The sequence below is a fragment of the Triticum aestivum genome, chromosome 2A (assembly GCF_018294505.1).
Source record: "Triticum aestivum cultivar Chinese Spring chromosome 2A, IWGSC CS RefSeq v2.1, whole genome shotgun sequence".
Taxonomy (NCBI): domain Eukaryota; kingdom Viridiplantae; phylum Streptophyta; class Magnoliopsida; order Poales; family Poaceae; genus Triticum; species Triticum aestivum.
The window spans coordinates 669571113-669587518 of NC_057797.1; the positions used below are offsets into that span (position 1 = coordinate 669571113).

The window sequence follows — 16406 nt, forward strand, 5'->3', positions numbered from 1 at the left end:
TCCGGCACGAACTCCTTTCACGCCTTCAATCTCCTTCAGTAGCGGAGGGGCTAGTTTCTTTAGCAGCCCCGTGCAGAAGGATTTTATGTTACCCAGCGTTGCCTTCTCTTTAGCTGATAGGCAGTCCTCCGTGGTGTGCGCGTCCCGCACCTCCTCATGCACCACAATCTCTCCACCATGCAAAGTGCCAAAGTTTGCATGGCCTTCACACGTAGTCCCGTCACATGTTACCCCACTTGCCAAAGGAACCTGGTCCCCCAACGCGAGCTCCAATGCAGGAGGGGGTGGGTGTAGCCCCTTGTCCACGTCGCCAATCAGCTCCGAGACTGGGGCCCAACCTCCCGAAAGCAGCGCCGGGCCATCTGCAGCAGGGATCTCCTGCGCCGCGTCCATCCCGCCCCGAGGTGCAACTCTAGAAGCCTCCGGTCCATCTAGCCGCACCGGATCCGCAGCGGCAAAAGGCACCGCCAGAATCAGCTTTGGATCAGGCCCCACTGTCCCTTCCACATCGGAGGTCGCAGTCTGGTCGGCCAGCAGCGGCCCCACCACGACCGGTCTGGGATCCACTCCTGTTTCCATCATCGCCTCTGCCGTGATCACGTTGGCCAGAACCCGCCGCCCCTCCTCATCCTCGATCCTGGCACCCACCTGCCTAGGCCTGTCCGCACCTGCGCCAACCAATTCCTGGGCCACATCAACCGTCTCCTGCCTGGCAAGGCCAGTCTGCGGAGCCAGCGCCAACTTACCAGCTGTCTCCACCTCTGTGGGCAGCTTCTCCCTCGTCCGGATTGGCTCGTTTGAAACCCCCAGGCCTACCGTGGTCCCAGGCTGCGGCACCACAACTGTCTTGACCGTCGACGTAAGCGACCCGATCGGTGGAAGCCTCCAAGATGAGGGTCCCACGCTACCTTCCAGCGCCGCATGGTAGGATTTGCCCTGGTTGATTCCACCGCCGCCGCCATTGAACCGCCGGCCGGCACCACGATCGTCTCGGACTCCGTGCGTCCATGGCTGGATCATCCATTCACCTCCTTGGAATGAGCTGTTGGAGCTGTCTGGCAACCCACTCTGCCCGCTTCCTCCGTCCGAGCCCGAAGCACGCCTCCACATCTCCGGTGGCGAGAAGTCCCTCATCCTTCCAATGTGAATGAACACAGGGTACTCCAGGAGTTGGCGGAACGATGCTCTCCTATCCGCAGGGTCAGCTACCACCTCCGGCGGCTCCGGCACCCACAGCCTCCGAAACACTGGCACATCCTCAGGATCCACACACCATGCTCTACGCTTGAACAGAGACAAGTCTTCCCTACTGGCCATCTCCGGCGCCAGACTCTCGATCAAACACGCGCTCCCCAGCAGCTCTGCCGCCGTCTCCTGAGCCCACGCATGAGATGGGATGCCCTCGAGCATGACATCAACTTGAACCCGCATCAGCCTGGAAGTAGCCTGCGCCTGCCTGAGCCATGGCTTGACGAAGAACTTGACTCCAAGGTGCTCAATCGACAGGACAGCCAACGCTCTGTTCCTGAACTCGTGCGCCGCGAACACGACCAAGAAGTCCTCCGGGTGGAACTTGTGCACTGAAAAACGAAACCTTGGAATCCCCATCTGAGTAGAGATCGCGACCGCCGCGTCGTCGCAGGACACGACCGGCCTAGCCCCACCAACGTACATCACCACCGCCAGCTGTAACCTGCGCTCGAGGTCGTCCAGCCCCTCCGAGCGCGGCAGCACATAGATCTCGGACGACACCACCGGCCAGGTGACCTCCGGCACCACTGGACGTAGGCTGGGCGCAACTGGCGAGAGCGGCGCCACCGGCGCGCTCTGCCTAGGCTCCGACAGCCTCCGTCGAGTGGCCGGTGCCATACCGGCCGCCGCCGTCCTGCGCGCGACCTTGGCAATCACCGCACGGCGCAGCTCCTCCGCCGAGGTGAGGCTGCGTGGCTCCAGGCACTGGGGAGAGACATGCCCAGCGTTGCCGCAGCGTATGCACATAGGCTCGTTAGTGCAATCTAGACGCCGGTGACCATCCTCGAAACACCTGAAACAGAGGCCGAACATGTCCAGTGGGATCATCCGCCGCTCAGAGGAGGACAGCGACACATCCCGACCGGCACCAACGCCCGACCCGAACTGCCTCCTGAGCGCACGCCGGCGCCACCACATGGCCTTGCGGGAAGGTCCCGGCCGGCGCCAGCCCTCCGCTAGCGCCGGAGCAGGGCCAACAGCCTGGCCACCTTCAGCCGAGGAGGAGCGCGCCGAGCCCGGCGACCCCGAGATGCCTAGCCCGGAGACGATAGGCTGCTCCCGCGGATGCGCCGACGAGACCGAGGGGGGCTGCGAGATCCAGACGCCATGGGAGCCCCGGGGACCGAGCGAGTCACCGGCGGAGAGATGGGAGTGGACGCCGGTGCCGGAGTGGTAGCCGGCGTGGGGAGGTGGACGCCGGCGCCGGAGTGGCCGCCAGCGTGAGGGGGGAAGCGCTAGGCAGGGAAGCGCTAGGCAGGGAAGCCCCACAAACCAATCATAATGTGCTAAATCTCAGCCACTCCATAAAACCCCTGTAGAACTCCATGAATGTAGCATTACTCGAGGAGGAAAACGAAATCAGAAATAAGGACAACATCACTTTAGATGTCACATAACTACTATGTTATCTAAGTGAGTTTTACACACACCCACCAAAAAACAAAAAGCTATCGTGTTTCAAATCAAAATTTTGAGCATGTTAATTATACTTTACTCGATGCTTCTCACTGGATATGCTTCGTCTCCATCGAAGGTAAACGTCAAGGGAGGCTGCCAGCCTGCAGCCCCACTCCCGTACGTCCGCTACACCCGATTCGCATGTAAAAACAACCAACGCCCATTGTTCGTATCGCGGGCATCGCATTGACAGAGCATTTGGAGCCATCTACTGGATACTGTGACTGGACCCTAGCACGTACTACTAGTACATATGCTCCCACACGAACAGCATCTCAAGCAAGAAAAGCCATGGAAACCACAAGGCTATCCTTGCTCTCTCTTCTTCCTTTCCTTCTCCTCGCGATCGCTGCCGCGGCAACCGGCGGCGAGCTCAGCACGTTCATCGTCCACGTGCAAACGGAGGAGAACCGCGTGTTTGGCACCGCGGACGACCGGAAGGCGTGGTACCACTCGTTCCTCCCCGACCATGGCCGGCTCGTGCACGCGTACCACCACGTCGCCAGCGGGTTCGCGGCCCGGCTGACGCGGCAGGAGCTGGAGGCGTTGTCCGCCATGCCCGGGTTCCTCAGCGCGACCCGCGCCCGGACGTACACCACGCTCACGACGCACACGCCCGAGTTCCTGGGGCTGAACGTCGAGCAGGGGCGGCGGAACTACACGTCGGAGTTCGGCGCCGGGGTCATCGTCGGCGTGATCGACACCGGCATCTTCCCGGACCACCCGTCCTTCAGCGACGAGGGCATGCCGCCGCCGCCGGCCAAGTGGAAGGGGCGTTGCGACTTCAGCGGCACCTCGTGCAATAATAAGCTCATCGGCGCCCGCAACTTCGTCGCCGCCTTCAACGGCCCGAACGGCACCTCCGCGGGGGTGCCGCCGGTCGATGAGTTTGGGCACGGGACTCACACCGCAAGCACCGCCGCTGGAGCGGTCGTGCCGGGCGCTAACGTGCTTGGCAACGCATGGGGCACCGCCGCCGGGATGGCGGTCCGCGCGCACATCGCCATGTACAAGGTGTGCTACGGAAAAGTTGTAATAGGGTGCGAGGATGCCGACATACTGGCCGGCATTGACGCCGCCGTGGGCGACGGCTGCGACGTCATCTCCATATCTCTCGGCGGGCCGTCGGTGCCCTTTCACCTAGACCCTATGGCCATCGGGGCGTTCGGCGCCATCGAGAAGGGCATTTTTGTGAGCATGGCTGCCGGCAACTCCGGCCCGGAAGAGAGCACTCTACAAAACGAGGCTCCGTGGATGCTCACCGTCGCTGCGAGTACCATGGACCGCTCGATTCGTTCGACGGTGCAGTTGGGGAACGGCGCATATTTCCTCGGCGAGTCACTCTCCCAGCGAGATGCCGGTTTCTACCCGTTGGTCTACGCGGGCGCGACCGGGAAGCCATTCACGGAGCTTTGCGGAAACGGCAGTCTGGACGGCTTCGACGTCAAGGGCAAGATAGTGCTGTGTGAGCTCACGCGAAACATCACGGTGCTCAACCAAGGTGAGGTGGTGGAGAGTGCCGGCGGCGTCGGCATGATCTTGGCGAGCCCGTTTTTCCGAGGGTACGACAAGTTAGCTCAGGCGAACATCCTCCCGGCGTCGAGCGTCGACTACCTCGCGGGCGCAGCCATTAAATCCTACCTCAACTCCACGGCGAACCCGGTGGCGCGTATGGGCTTCAAGGGTACATTACTCGGCACGTCACCTGCTCCGTCGATCGTCTTCTTCTCCTCTCGCGGGCCTAGCCGTCAGGGCACTGGCGTTCTGAAGCCCGACATCACGGGCCCCGGAGTGAACGTGCTCGGGGCATGGCCGTTTCAGGTCGGCCCACCATCGGCGCCGGTTCTCCCTGGGCCGACCTTCAACATCATCTCCGGCACGTCCATGTCGACACCGCACCTCGCCGGCATCGCCGCTCTGATCAAGAGCAAGCACCCGGACTGGTCGCCGACGGCGATCAAGTCGGCCATGATGACGACGGCCGACATCACCGACCGTTCCGGCCGTCCAATACTCAACGAGCAGCGCGTGACGGCCAACCTCTTCGCCACCGGCGCCGGACACGTCAATCCAATGAAGGCCGCTGACCCTGGCCTAGTCTACGACATTACTCCTGAGGATTACATCGGCTACCTCTGTAGCATGTACACGAGCCAACAAGTGTCGGTGATGGCGCGCCGGCGGATCGACTGCTTGACCACCGTCGTGATCAGCGACCGCCTGCTGAATTACCCGTCGATCTCTGTCACTTTTGTAGCATCCTGGAATTCGAGCGCGCCGGTGGTGGTAAGGCGCAAGGTGAAGAACGTCGGGGTGGTGCCTTCGGTGTACTACGCGGCGATCGACATGCCGAGCAGCGCCGTAAGCATGGACATATTTCCGAGGGAGCTTGAATTCGTCGAGGAGGGCCAGGAGCTGACTTTCTCGGTATACTTGTGGCCGAGGCAGAGTGCTACGAGGGTGGTGCAGGGTGCTCTGCGATGGGTGTGCGAGAAGCACACCGTACGGAGCCCAATCTCTGTCACCTTTGCTTGATCAGACTTGATTTTCGGCATGAGAGATGGAAGGATCCAAGAGCAAAATAAAGAAATGACTTTCAGGAGGAACGCCACCATCTCGAGGCCGAATTTGGGCAGGGGCACTTTTGCCCTCCTGTGAAGCGATTCTGTCAGGAAAAATTCCCTCTGGGAGGGGGAAATTGAAGCCATCGTCATCACCAACAACCCTCTTATCTTTCGGAGGCCAATCTTCAACAGCACGATCTCATCTCAAACCCTAGTTCATCACGTGTGTTCAATGTTTGTATCAAAACCTCGGATTGGTACCTGTGGGTGACTAGTAGCGTTGATTACATCTTGTAGTTGATGCTAGATGGTTTATTTGATGGGACATTATATGTTCAGATTCATTATGTTATTTAATATCCCTCTGATCTTGACCATGAATATTATTTATGAGTAATTTCCCTTGTTCGTGAGACCATGGAAGAAGTCATGTTGCAAGTAATCATGTAAATTTGATATTCGTTCGATATTTTAATGAGTCAAGATCCAATTTATTACAACTAGAACCTCATGGCTCAACATAACATTCATACATAGCAGGAAACATGGTAGGTCTGAATACAAACATGATGTAAGTGCCTAAGAGGCTAAAAATGGAAAAGCAGACGATCCCACCCCCACAAGGTCTCGGGCAGCCACCTAGGGTCTGCATCATAGGATTAGTCCTATGGAGTAGATTGTTTATAGAAATGGTGAGTCTTAAACATCGTAGGATAGTCCTATGAACAATGTTGTGTATTCTTGAAGACTTGCATCAGACCTAAGCCAGCATGCAACATTGTCAAAGAAGAGGCTATGTGATTTAGCGGTGTCAAGCACGAGATGAGAGAGTTTATGAAGGTAAAGAAACATTATAAAGCAACTACTCTAATCACTTACCTAACCACAGTCATAACACTATCTTGCCTCCTCCCTCGCAAAACCCTATGAGGAAGAACCCACTAGGCACTCACACGGTTGGCCATTATATTTTAATTTTGTTTTAGTTACCGTTATATTTTTCTTTCCTCTTTATGGGCAATACCAATGCCACTAACTCATCCCTTCTTAGGATTTTTTTTTGCAAAGACATCGCTATTATATGTTTATTCTTGCATATATTTTAAAAGTGCAATTTTTGTCAATTTTTGTTTGAGTTTTTAGTTTATTTTATTTCTTATTAAAGGGTAACACCAATGTGACAATTTATTATTCCTTAGATAATCCCATTGTTTTGATTTTATTTTTTGATTTTCTTTCTTCTTAATGGGTAATACCAAAACCACTAATTCATTCTTATAGAAAAGTTCATATTTTGATTTTGTTTAAGTTTTTGTTTGATTAATTCATTCCTCCTTAGGAAATTTCCTTTTTATGAAATTTTTACTATTGGACACGACTAGCCAGCAACCGTTGGCTGGCTAGCGGTCCAGAGCACACACCCCAAAATTGGTAGTGGACCTCTCCCCGGATACAGCTAGCAAACCAAAAAAGGAAAGAAACGCCTCACGCACATGGCCCCCAGGGACGAGTCTGTCACAATCGTAACTGCTGCTCATGCCGATGCACCAAATCCTCCTTCCCCTTCCCAGTCGCAGACTCCCAAACCTCCCCCCTTGACATGCCCTTCTCCATCTGTCCTCTCCTCCATTGCCACAACTGTTGCCCCCATTTTGGAGGCCATGGACCTGAGAGGTGAGCTTCTATCTTGATGTGCCCTCTCAAACACCTTCACTTTTACAAAAGCCTGTGGAATGAAGGGTTTATCAATGAGGGAATATACAACAAGATGGCAGTTAATGCTTGTGAAACTGCAAAAAAGAACTACTAAGGCATTATGCACGCAAAATAATGTGTTTTTTGGCAAGTTGGAATGATGTGGAGGCAAGTCTGGAATGATTTCTAGGCAACTCTTGGTGGAAACACAAGGAAACCCCTCTCTTGAAATTACTATTCTAGTTTATGCTTCGATTTTAAGCATCTGCAGAGTGTTGTAGGTTGCCCGATGCTGTTGTTTTTTGGCTGATCTTCAATCTTGTCAAAGCTTTTGGGAAAGTTGTGTAGGCAACCACGAAGAAAAAAATGCAGGCAACTCATGTTTCTTTTGTGGTAGAAAAATAAATTAAGGAAAAAAAGGTCTTGAAAGTTACAGGGTTTGGATTTTACTAGTGAATTTTGGGGCAAATGTATCCTCGAACTACAAGTTGCGCAATTGTAGTAGTAGCTGACGTGTTTCGTTGCGAATTTTGCTACTCCCTCCATTCCATTATACAAGGCCACTATCAAAAATACATTTTGCATCAATACAGGGTCACCAACAGTAATCGAGGCAAAAATTAATGATGTTTCCTCGTACTAGCAACTTTTTAGTACTTACATGCATGTAGTCATAATGACACTCAGCCACTTCATTCCCATTTATTCGTTGCATGCTTGTGGTGTATTAATGATCCCGGTTAACGAAAAGAGAAGTTGACTTGCAAAGGAGTCATTAAATTTTATCTTGGTACCTATAATATGAGTTTGTGACCTTGTATAAGGGAATGGAGGGAGTACTAGATTTTGGGCAATGTATCTATCTGGGAATTTGCTCTAACTATAGCATTTGTGTTGGTTGTGTTTCTAGCTGTTCACATATCTAGACAAGTTTCTATAATGTTTGGGCAAGTAGGGAATGGTTTAGAAGAAACTCTTGATTATTTAGTTGTGTGAATAAAAAGAAACATAACCCTCTTGAAGTTCTGGTTTTAGGTTGTGCTTTGGATTTTGGACAGGTATCTCCTGGGGATGATGTGTATGCATGTGAAAAAAGAGATTGATTTATTGGCAACCCATGCTCAAAACCCCAAGAAGCAAAAACAGATAAAAATGTTTGCACCTTTATATGGGTTTCTCCTAAGCAAAAACTTGCTTATAAAAATTCAGGCAAAATTGACCCATATTTTGCTCGTGTAATATTTAACTAACCAACCCACATATCGAATCAGAATGACCTAGCATGTAGAGGAGGAAAAGAAAGAGAAGGTTTGATTTTTTTTCTCACCTTATTCATCTTGATTGCAACTATTTTTCCAGTGTTTTCCCCTTGTTTTTCCGACATGAGCAGCTAGTATTGATTTTACTACACCAATTGCAAGAAAACAGTAAAAAGGAATAAGTGAGCAACTATAGCGGGCTTTTAAGCAAACCAAGTATTGACAATAAGCTAGTCTTGTCAGTACATGAAAACTGTTCTGTTTTCCTCCAACTACTGGTTGTTGTGCATCCCGAGAAACCCCTTGATGTTTTTCTTAAGTAGCTTTTTTGTACTAGGACTGTGTTGAGAAAACAAAAAAGAACATCCAATTTCTAGGATTTGTTTAAGCAAAATCACTGTTGGCGGTAAGCAGCTCTTGTATGTTTGAAGCAACTCCACTTCTTTTGCTGAAACAAAAAAGTTGGATATCTTTGTACGAAGCTTACCTGAAAATGGGTGTTGGACCTTCTTGCTTGGGCGTGTGCACAAAACCTCAAAAATGTTGCTTTAACTTTGAATTTAGTGAGGCCCTGTAAACAAAACAAACAATCTCTTTAGGCAAGAATATCTACAAAACCATATTTATGAAACTTAGGTGATTTAGGCAAGTACTATTTATATGTAGACAACTTATCCTATTGAAAAATACCACTTTTGTTGGAATGCCAAGGTGTTTCGAGATCAGGACTACCACTCCACTCTATCACTTCGGTCCATCTTGGAGGACTTGGACCTGTGGACGCATCGGCTCACTTCCGCTTATGATAAGGAAGCTGCCTTCTCGTGGCGAGCTTTCCTCTCATCACGCCTAGGCGTGCCCATGTAATCATCTATTCTTCTGTGTATGTGTGTGTGTGTGCGCGCGCTTGTTTGTAATCTTGGATTGTAACTTTGAGTAATAAATACAGGTGGGGGGACTCCCCCAGTGATTCCTCAAAAAAACTTTTGTCTTGTGCAAAGAAAATCAAATTTTTGCTAAAAAAATATCTCTGCGCAACTCGCACCAGCCTCTCTAGTAACTAACTATCATGCATTGGGCAAGTTTCGGGTGAAATAAAACCCAATGTTCTCGAGAGAGGATCTTTGAGCAACTCACGACAGTATCTCTAGCAACTAACTATCATGTATTGGGCAAGTTTGGACACTTTCGTCTCAAATCATTGGTGATTCCAGCCCCCACATCTCGGCAGTGGAGGGTCACTCACACCAGCATCTCTAGCAACTAACTATCATGTGTTGGGCAAGTTTTTGACACTTTCGGCTCAAATCATAGATGAATCGAGCGCCCGCATCTCGGGAGCGGGTCTTTGGCAACTTACGCTGGCATCTCTAGCAACTAACTATCATGCGTTGGGCAAGTTTTGGACACTTTCGGCTCAAGTCAGAGACGATTCCAGGCCCCACATTTTGGGAGCGGATCTTTGGCAACTTACACAAGCATCTCTAGCAACTACCTATCATGTGTTGGGCAAGTTTTGGACACTTTCGGCTCGAATCATCAACAATTCCAGCCTCCGTCTCGGGACCGGATCTTTGGGCGACTTACACCGGCATCTCTAGCAACTAACTGTCTTTCGTTGGGCAAGTTTTAAAAACTTTCAGCTGAAATCATACAAGATTCCAGCCCACACATCCCCAAGTCACAAACCCCCGCCGCGCTCAAAATCGGTTCACCCATAAACATGGGACCCCCACACCCCTCTTCAACCTCCCTATTCCGCCTATATCACATAGAATTGTATATGTGAGCAGAAAAACACATGCTTAGGGGGGCGATTTCGAGATACTTACCAGTGATTTGGGACCTAGTTCCTCGACCACTTGAGACAACGCTTTCCCAGATCTAACTCCACCCTACTAGGTGGTCGTGACACACAGATGGCACTGCCCACTTGGCTCTAGAAGAAAGCATGTTTTCTGGCTAGAACTCAATGCGCACAAATATTATAGATTGACTAGAAGAAAGCACGTTTTTTGGCTGCTGACTTTCTCGGTCTAGAGTACAATCTGAAGCTTCTTACTTTTGCTTGCTTAATGATGTACTGGCGGTTAGCAGAAGTGTCGACATGGAAATTGGAAGCAGCAATAACTGGGGAAGGAGAACTGGTGAATTGACCAAACAGATGGAACTGTGAGTGCACACATCAATGCAATATCTTGTTGTTAACTGCATCTTGTCTGTGGCATCAACGATTACTGTAAGACAAAGAATTTATCAGTCAGATGCAGTGTTGCTTTCCCCTAGGAGAGTTTAGTTTTATGTGTACTAAAAATAGCATAACAATAATGCTATGTCCTCATGCTTTATAAAATCAATGTGATTCTGGTGGCATTATTCAGCAAGCACTGATGTGCTTCTTGTTGTACACATATCTTGTACTGTAAAACTAAATCCGCCCACTACCTTCGTATTTCCCAACGCACCCTCTCTCACACCTCGCTGCCCTCCAGCTACATAGACTATCTGAGAAAAAACCAGACTTGGTACACCGACAAAGCAGCCATATATAGAAGAAAAAAACTAAATTCACCAAGTCATGCCTATTGGTGGTAAAAAAAGTGATATCAAACTTCGTGATCAATATGCACTTGAGGGCCCTTGTCTAAAACAAGACGGGGGGAAAGCAGGCAACTCCCCTGCTTGTTTGTAGGCAAGTCTAATTATTTCTCAAAAAAGCAACTGTGATTTTGATTGTAGGCAAGTCTAAAATCAAAATACCGTTAGACTTAATCTATTACTTATTTAGGATAAAAGAATGTAGACTTGATCTATTAGTTATTTTGATTGTAGGCAACATAGTCAATATTAGTATCATTTGATAAGTCATTGATCTCGGCATTGGCGAGTTTAATGAGCACACAACCACTAAAGCAAAAAAAATCTGAACCTGTCAAGCAACTAAGTAACCAAAACAATGTGTATAAAACTTTAGGATTGTTCATTATGCGAGTTATTTTGAGGCAACTACCTACAATGTGTGGGCAAGTTTTGGCAAAAACTCACGCAACTAAGTAACACATGACACTGGATTTTGCAATCGTTTCCTGGCATTGCTGTGACATAAATCTTACCGAGGCATTGCTGTGATTTTATCCCCTTTCCCCCATAAATTATCATGTAAGCTCTTTCTATTACAGAGATGCTCAGATTCCCGGATTATTCTACAAATGGTGAGGCCTCTAACTAATCATGCCACTGCACTTAGCATTCCTGTTCTGTAATTAAAAGGAGAGCAAAGGGTACTACCATGGCAGTTAGCTTCCGCTGGAGTTCGGGTGAGACGCGAGGAAGTCGGGGTACTCATGAAGACGAGGAGCTCACCAAGCTAGCAGAGAGTATGAGCTGTACGAGCGCGACAGCCTCCGGCGGCCAGACACGGCCTAACTGCGCCCCCCTGAAATCAGCATGCCCCCACACCACTTGTGAGGCCAATACGACCTCGATTCGATTGGAATAAAACGCATGTGTGCAGGAATCAACGATGCTTACCGGCGATCTGAGGCCTGATTTCTCGACCGCTGACGATGGCGCTTCTGGCTCTCGCTCTTCGCCGCTAGGAGTCGAGCTGCACAGACGTGCGGTGTCCCTCCCGTTCGATCCGTCGCTTCGTGGACGCGGCACGCAGAGAAGCGACGGCCCCGGACGCCACCCTTCCGCCTCCGCCTAGTGGTCACTGCGCGCGGAGCTCTAGCCCCTCTATCCTCCTTATGTAGGGGGTTCTCTCCTCCCGCTTCTACAATGCCTTCCCAATCTCCGGCGGACCTCCGGCAACGCGCCTCAAAATGACGAAGCAGAGTGGAGAGAGGCTGGGGGTTGTGGTGGGCCCCCGCGTCCGGCGAGACGACTCTCATCGCACGAACCACATCCACGCCCAGACCGGGAAACACCTGGAGATCATGATTTAGATCCGATGGTTACGGAGGGTGTGTGCTCTGCACTTTTTAGCATTTGGGTTTACTATTATAGATTTATTCTTGCATATTATAAAAAACGCAATTTCTATGTAAACTTTGTGCAAATTTTTCCATTATTTATTTATTTATTTTTCATTTTCATTTTCTTTATATATTTGCATTTCTCTTTAATTACACAAATGCATGGGATATGGGTAGTGATACGATAGCCCCTAGCTAGCTTTTTTCTTTACATGGAAGCCCTTACCTAGCTTGTACTGTTTGTGTCTATACATGCATGGCGGCATGCTGGCATGCTGGTTCGCTTCCGCTAAGTGTGAGGCAGCGAGCCGTTTTCTGGATTTTTTATCGAAAGAGACCACCTGCGCAATCGAATTGCCAGAAAAGACCTCCTCTGAAATGATTTGACAAAAAAAAACCCTCAGCCGTGGCGGCAGGCGCACCAGGCGACACGTGGCACCTGCCGCCACGGCATCAGGCGGCAGGCTGCATGGAACGGAAATCGGCTGGCGGGACGGAACGGGCTGGCGCTGTGGACCCCTGCCGCCTCAGGGGCTGGCGGCAGGCCTGTAGCTGCCGGGCCCGGCCGCCTCAGGGGCTGGCTGGCGGGACGGAACGGGCTGGCGCTGTGGACCCCTGCCGCCTCAGGGGCTGGCGGCAGGCCTGTAGCTGTCGGGCCCGGCCGCCTCAGGGGCTGCCGCCACGGCCGAGGGGGTCTTTTTTGTCAAATCATCTCAGAGGGGGTCTTTTCTGGCAATTCGATTGCGCAGGTGGTCTCTTTCGACAAAAAATCCCGTTCCCTGCACCCTTGCACGCATGCATGCTCGTCCTTCCGGTCAGCGTAGTGCACAGGGTCGGGTGAAGCGCGTTGTGTGTTTTCTACTCATGCGCACATGCACGAATGGTGATACCAATGCCACATGACAGAAATCGACTGACTGAAATTTTAATTTCAGTCATCTAACCCTTAGTCGGTCCCTTTATTATTAGATAAAGATTATGTAGATGTAGCATTGTCCTAAATTGTGTGCTTCCTCGTACATAAACTGCTCCACCAAAACAAAGAGATTGCTTCCGTAAATGACGTAATTTGGGTCCCTGATTCCATGGGATTGACTGCGGATATGGATTGGTCATTGATTTCAGGAAACAGGTTGCGCATTTTAGGCAGCAAGCCTCCTTTTTTTCTGTACAAATTAAAAACTTGTGAGCAACGTTATTCAAATTTGCATCACAGGGAACTACTTCGTGCTCCCACCTTTGTTTGCAATGTTGTGTATCAGGTTTTGTTGCAACAAATAAATATATGTTTCCGTTCATTGGAAATTTTGCTTCTATGGTGAATAAACAACTTAAATTTATTTGAAATTTGATGTCATATGTGAAGGAAATATGCCCTAGAGGCAATAATAAAGTTATTATTTATTTTCTTATATCATGGTAAATGTTTATTATTCATGCTAGAATTATATTAACCGGAAACATAATACATGTGTGAATACATAGACAAACAAAGTGTCACTGGTATGCCTCTACTTTGACTAGTTTGTTGATCAAAGATGGTTATGTTTCCTAACCATAGACATGAGTTGTCATTTGATTAACGGGATCACATCATTAGGAGAATGATGTGATTGACTTGACCCATTCCGTTAGCATAGCACTTGATCGTTTAGTTTGTTGTTATTGCTTTTTTCATGACTTATACATGTTCCTATGACTATGAGATTATGCAACTCCCGTTTACCAGAGGAACACTTTGTGTGCTACCAAACATCACAACGTAACTGGGTGATTATAAAGGTGCTCTACAGGTGTCTCCGAAGGTACTTGTTGGGTTGGCGTATTTCAAGATTAGGATTTGTCACTCCGATTGTCGGAGAGGTATCTCTGGGCCCACTCGGTAATGCACATCACTATAAGCCTTGCAAGCATTGCAACTAATGAGTTAGTTACGGGATGATGTGTTACGGAACGAGTAAAGAGACTTGCCGGTAACGAGATTGAACTAGGTATTGAGATACCGACGATCGAATTTCGGGCAAGTAACATACCGATGACAAAGGGAACAACGTATGTTGTTATGCGGTTTGACCGATAAAGATCTTCGTAGAATATGTAGGATCCAATATGAGCATCCAGGTTCCGCTATTGGTTATTGATTGGAGATGACTCTCGGTCATGTATACATAGTTCTCGAACCCGTAGGGTCCGCACGCTTAACGTTCTATGACGATTTGTATTATGAGTTATGTGATTTGATGACCGAAGTTTGTTCGGAGTCCCGGATAAGATCGGACATGATGAGGAGTCCTGAAATGGTCGAGACGTAAAGATAGATATATTGGAAGGCTATATTCGGACATCGGAAAGGTTCCGAGTGTTTCGGGTATTTTTTGGAGTACCGGAGAGTTACGGGAATTCATATTGGGCCTTAATGGGCCATACGGGAAAAGAGAGAAAGGCCTCAAGGGTGGCCGCTGATGATGTCGTGTATCTAGGGTAGGGCAATAGACCTGATCTAAGCACCCCTCCCAAGGACACTGCCCTACAATCAAAGGACAACAAGTTCAACCCGACTGGAGTCACCAGAGTGCATGCCCACTCGACCAACATCTCCATTCGGATATCCCAATTCCATTCGACCGGCATATCATCACTCGACGGTATAAAAAACCACTCGGAGTATAGAAGGCCTAAAGTCACCCCGGGTAGCAACAGTCAGGCATTCACTCCGTAGTATTAATGATCAATTATATGACTTTATTGCTGGCGTTACCAGTAACGCCCCGTCTTAACGTACATTGAACCATGTGTAACATGGGATGGCGGGGGTCCTGACGCACTCTATATAAGCCGCCCCCTCCTCTGGCACAAGGGTTTGCACCCCCTGCAACTTCACGCATAATCCAATCGACCGAGCCTCCGGGCACTGAGACGTAGGGTTGTTACTTCCACCGCGAAGGGCCTGAACTCGTACATCTTGTGTGCACAATCTCACCGTAGCTAGGATCTTGCCTCTACATTCCTACCCCCATACTTTACTGTCAGACTTAGAACCACGACAGTTGGCGCCCACCGTGGGGCAGGTGTCTTAGCGACTTTCCGGTGAGGTTGCGATTTCTCCGAGTCCTTTCATCATGGTTTCCAGCGGAGGTTTCGCTGAGGGCCACGAGATCCATCTCGGCGCACTCGTCTTCATTGCCGACGACTCCGCTTGGCTTCAGGAAGCTCCTCTCGATGTCGAGGCGCTCCCCGTCCGCGGGGCGACGCACTTTCGCGTGTGCATTCGCGGTGTCCTTCTGCAGCAGCTGTCGACTCAGTATCAGTTGGCCCCCGCGGCATCTTCGCTCCCCGCTGTTCGCCGTCGCAAGCGATCCGGTCAGTCACGGCTACAGCGGTGGGTGAAGCATGCGGTGGCGCATCAGTCAGCCACCCCTCAAGTCGTGGCAATCGAGCCCAACGAATCTCTCTACGGCCTGTTCGACCTGTCGACTGGCTCCGGCGAGACCCTGTCCGAGTGCGACAGCAGCGACCCCACGGCGGAGGTCCAGATGGTTGACACGCCTCGTAGTCCGCCTGGCATGCGTCGCAACGGCGGCGACGACGGTGGCGGCGATCCATCGCGCGTTCATGAAGAGTACCACCCCGAAACTCTCTCTTCTCAGCAGAGGGAGGAACTTCACCGCCGCAATGTGGAGGCCCTCCACACGCCCATTGTCGGCGAGTCCTCTAAGGCTCGGGCCTTGGAGGTGGCGCATTTGTCCACTTTGGCTGAGCGCACCCGACTGGAGAACCTTTAGCGTGCACTCGACGACCATGCTCGCCGACTGATCCCCGAGTCCAGTCGACGGCAGCGGCAGCTATTTCCACCAGAACCACAAGTATACCGCACTCTGATTCAGAATCTTACCGCTGCAGCCCGTATAGCAGAATCTATTGAGCCAACCCAGTCGGAAGCTGGTAGAGGTTTGATGCAGATCAGAGCGCTTCTCCGAGCAGCAGGAGAGCAGAATACTGCAGTGTCTCAGTCGCGTAACAGAATCCATAGCAGATCTGTAGTTGCTAACACCATTCAGTCAGCTCGCAGCCCAAGATTGCCTCCGCGGCGTGAAGGACGAGGGCATCGCCAAGGGCAGTATTTGGGTCGGAACCACGAGCAGCACGATCATCGGCTCGACCGTGATGACCGTCGTCGAGTGCCTACACCCCCTCCAAGGGAC

General features: G+C 50.5%; 1 protein-coding gene and 1 long non-coding RNA gene across 3 annotated transcripts; one reads left to right on the forward strand and one right to left on the reverse strand.

Moving 5' to 3' along the window:
* The first annotated feature begins 3000 nt into the window (after positions 1-3000).
* LOC123185850 (subtilisin-like protease 1) lies at positions 3001-5275 on the forward strand. The gene is made up of 2 exons (XM_044597666.1): positions 3001-3900; positions 4018-5275. Exons 1-2 carry the CDS (start codon positions 3001-3003, stop codon positions 5242-5244), a joined length of 2127 nt encoding a protein of 708 aa, XP_044453601.1. The 3' UTR covers positions 5245-5275.
* Positions 5276-5747: 472 nt separating this feature from the next.
* On the reverse strand, positions 5748-12123 carry LOC123185851 (uncharacterized). 2 transcript variants are annotated; one of them, XR_006493514.1, is made up of 6 exons: positions 11759-12123; positions 11516-11663; positions 10290-10464; positions 8715-8798; positions 8296-8373; positions 5748-6999 (listed from the first exon to the last, which is right to left on the reverse strand). It is a non-coding gene; the product is annotated as an uncharacterized lncRNA (long non-coding RNA). The 2 variants fall into 2 exon arrangements; XR_006493513.1 differs by lacking the exon at positions 10290-10464.
* Positions 12124-16406: the final 4283 nt, after the last annotated feature.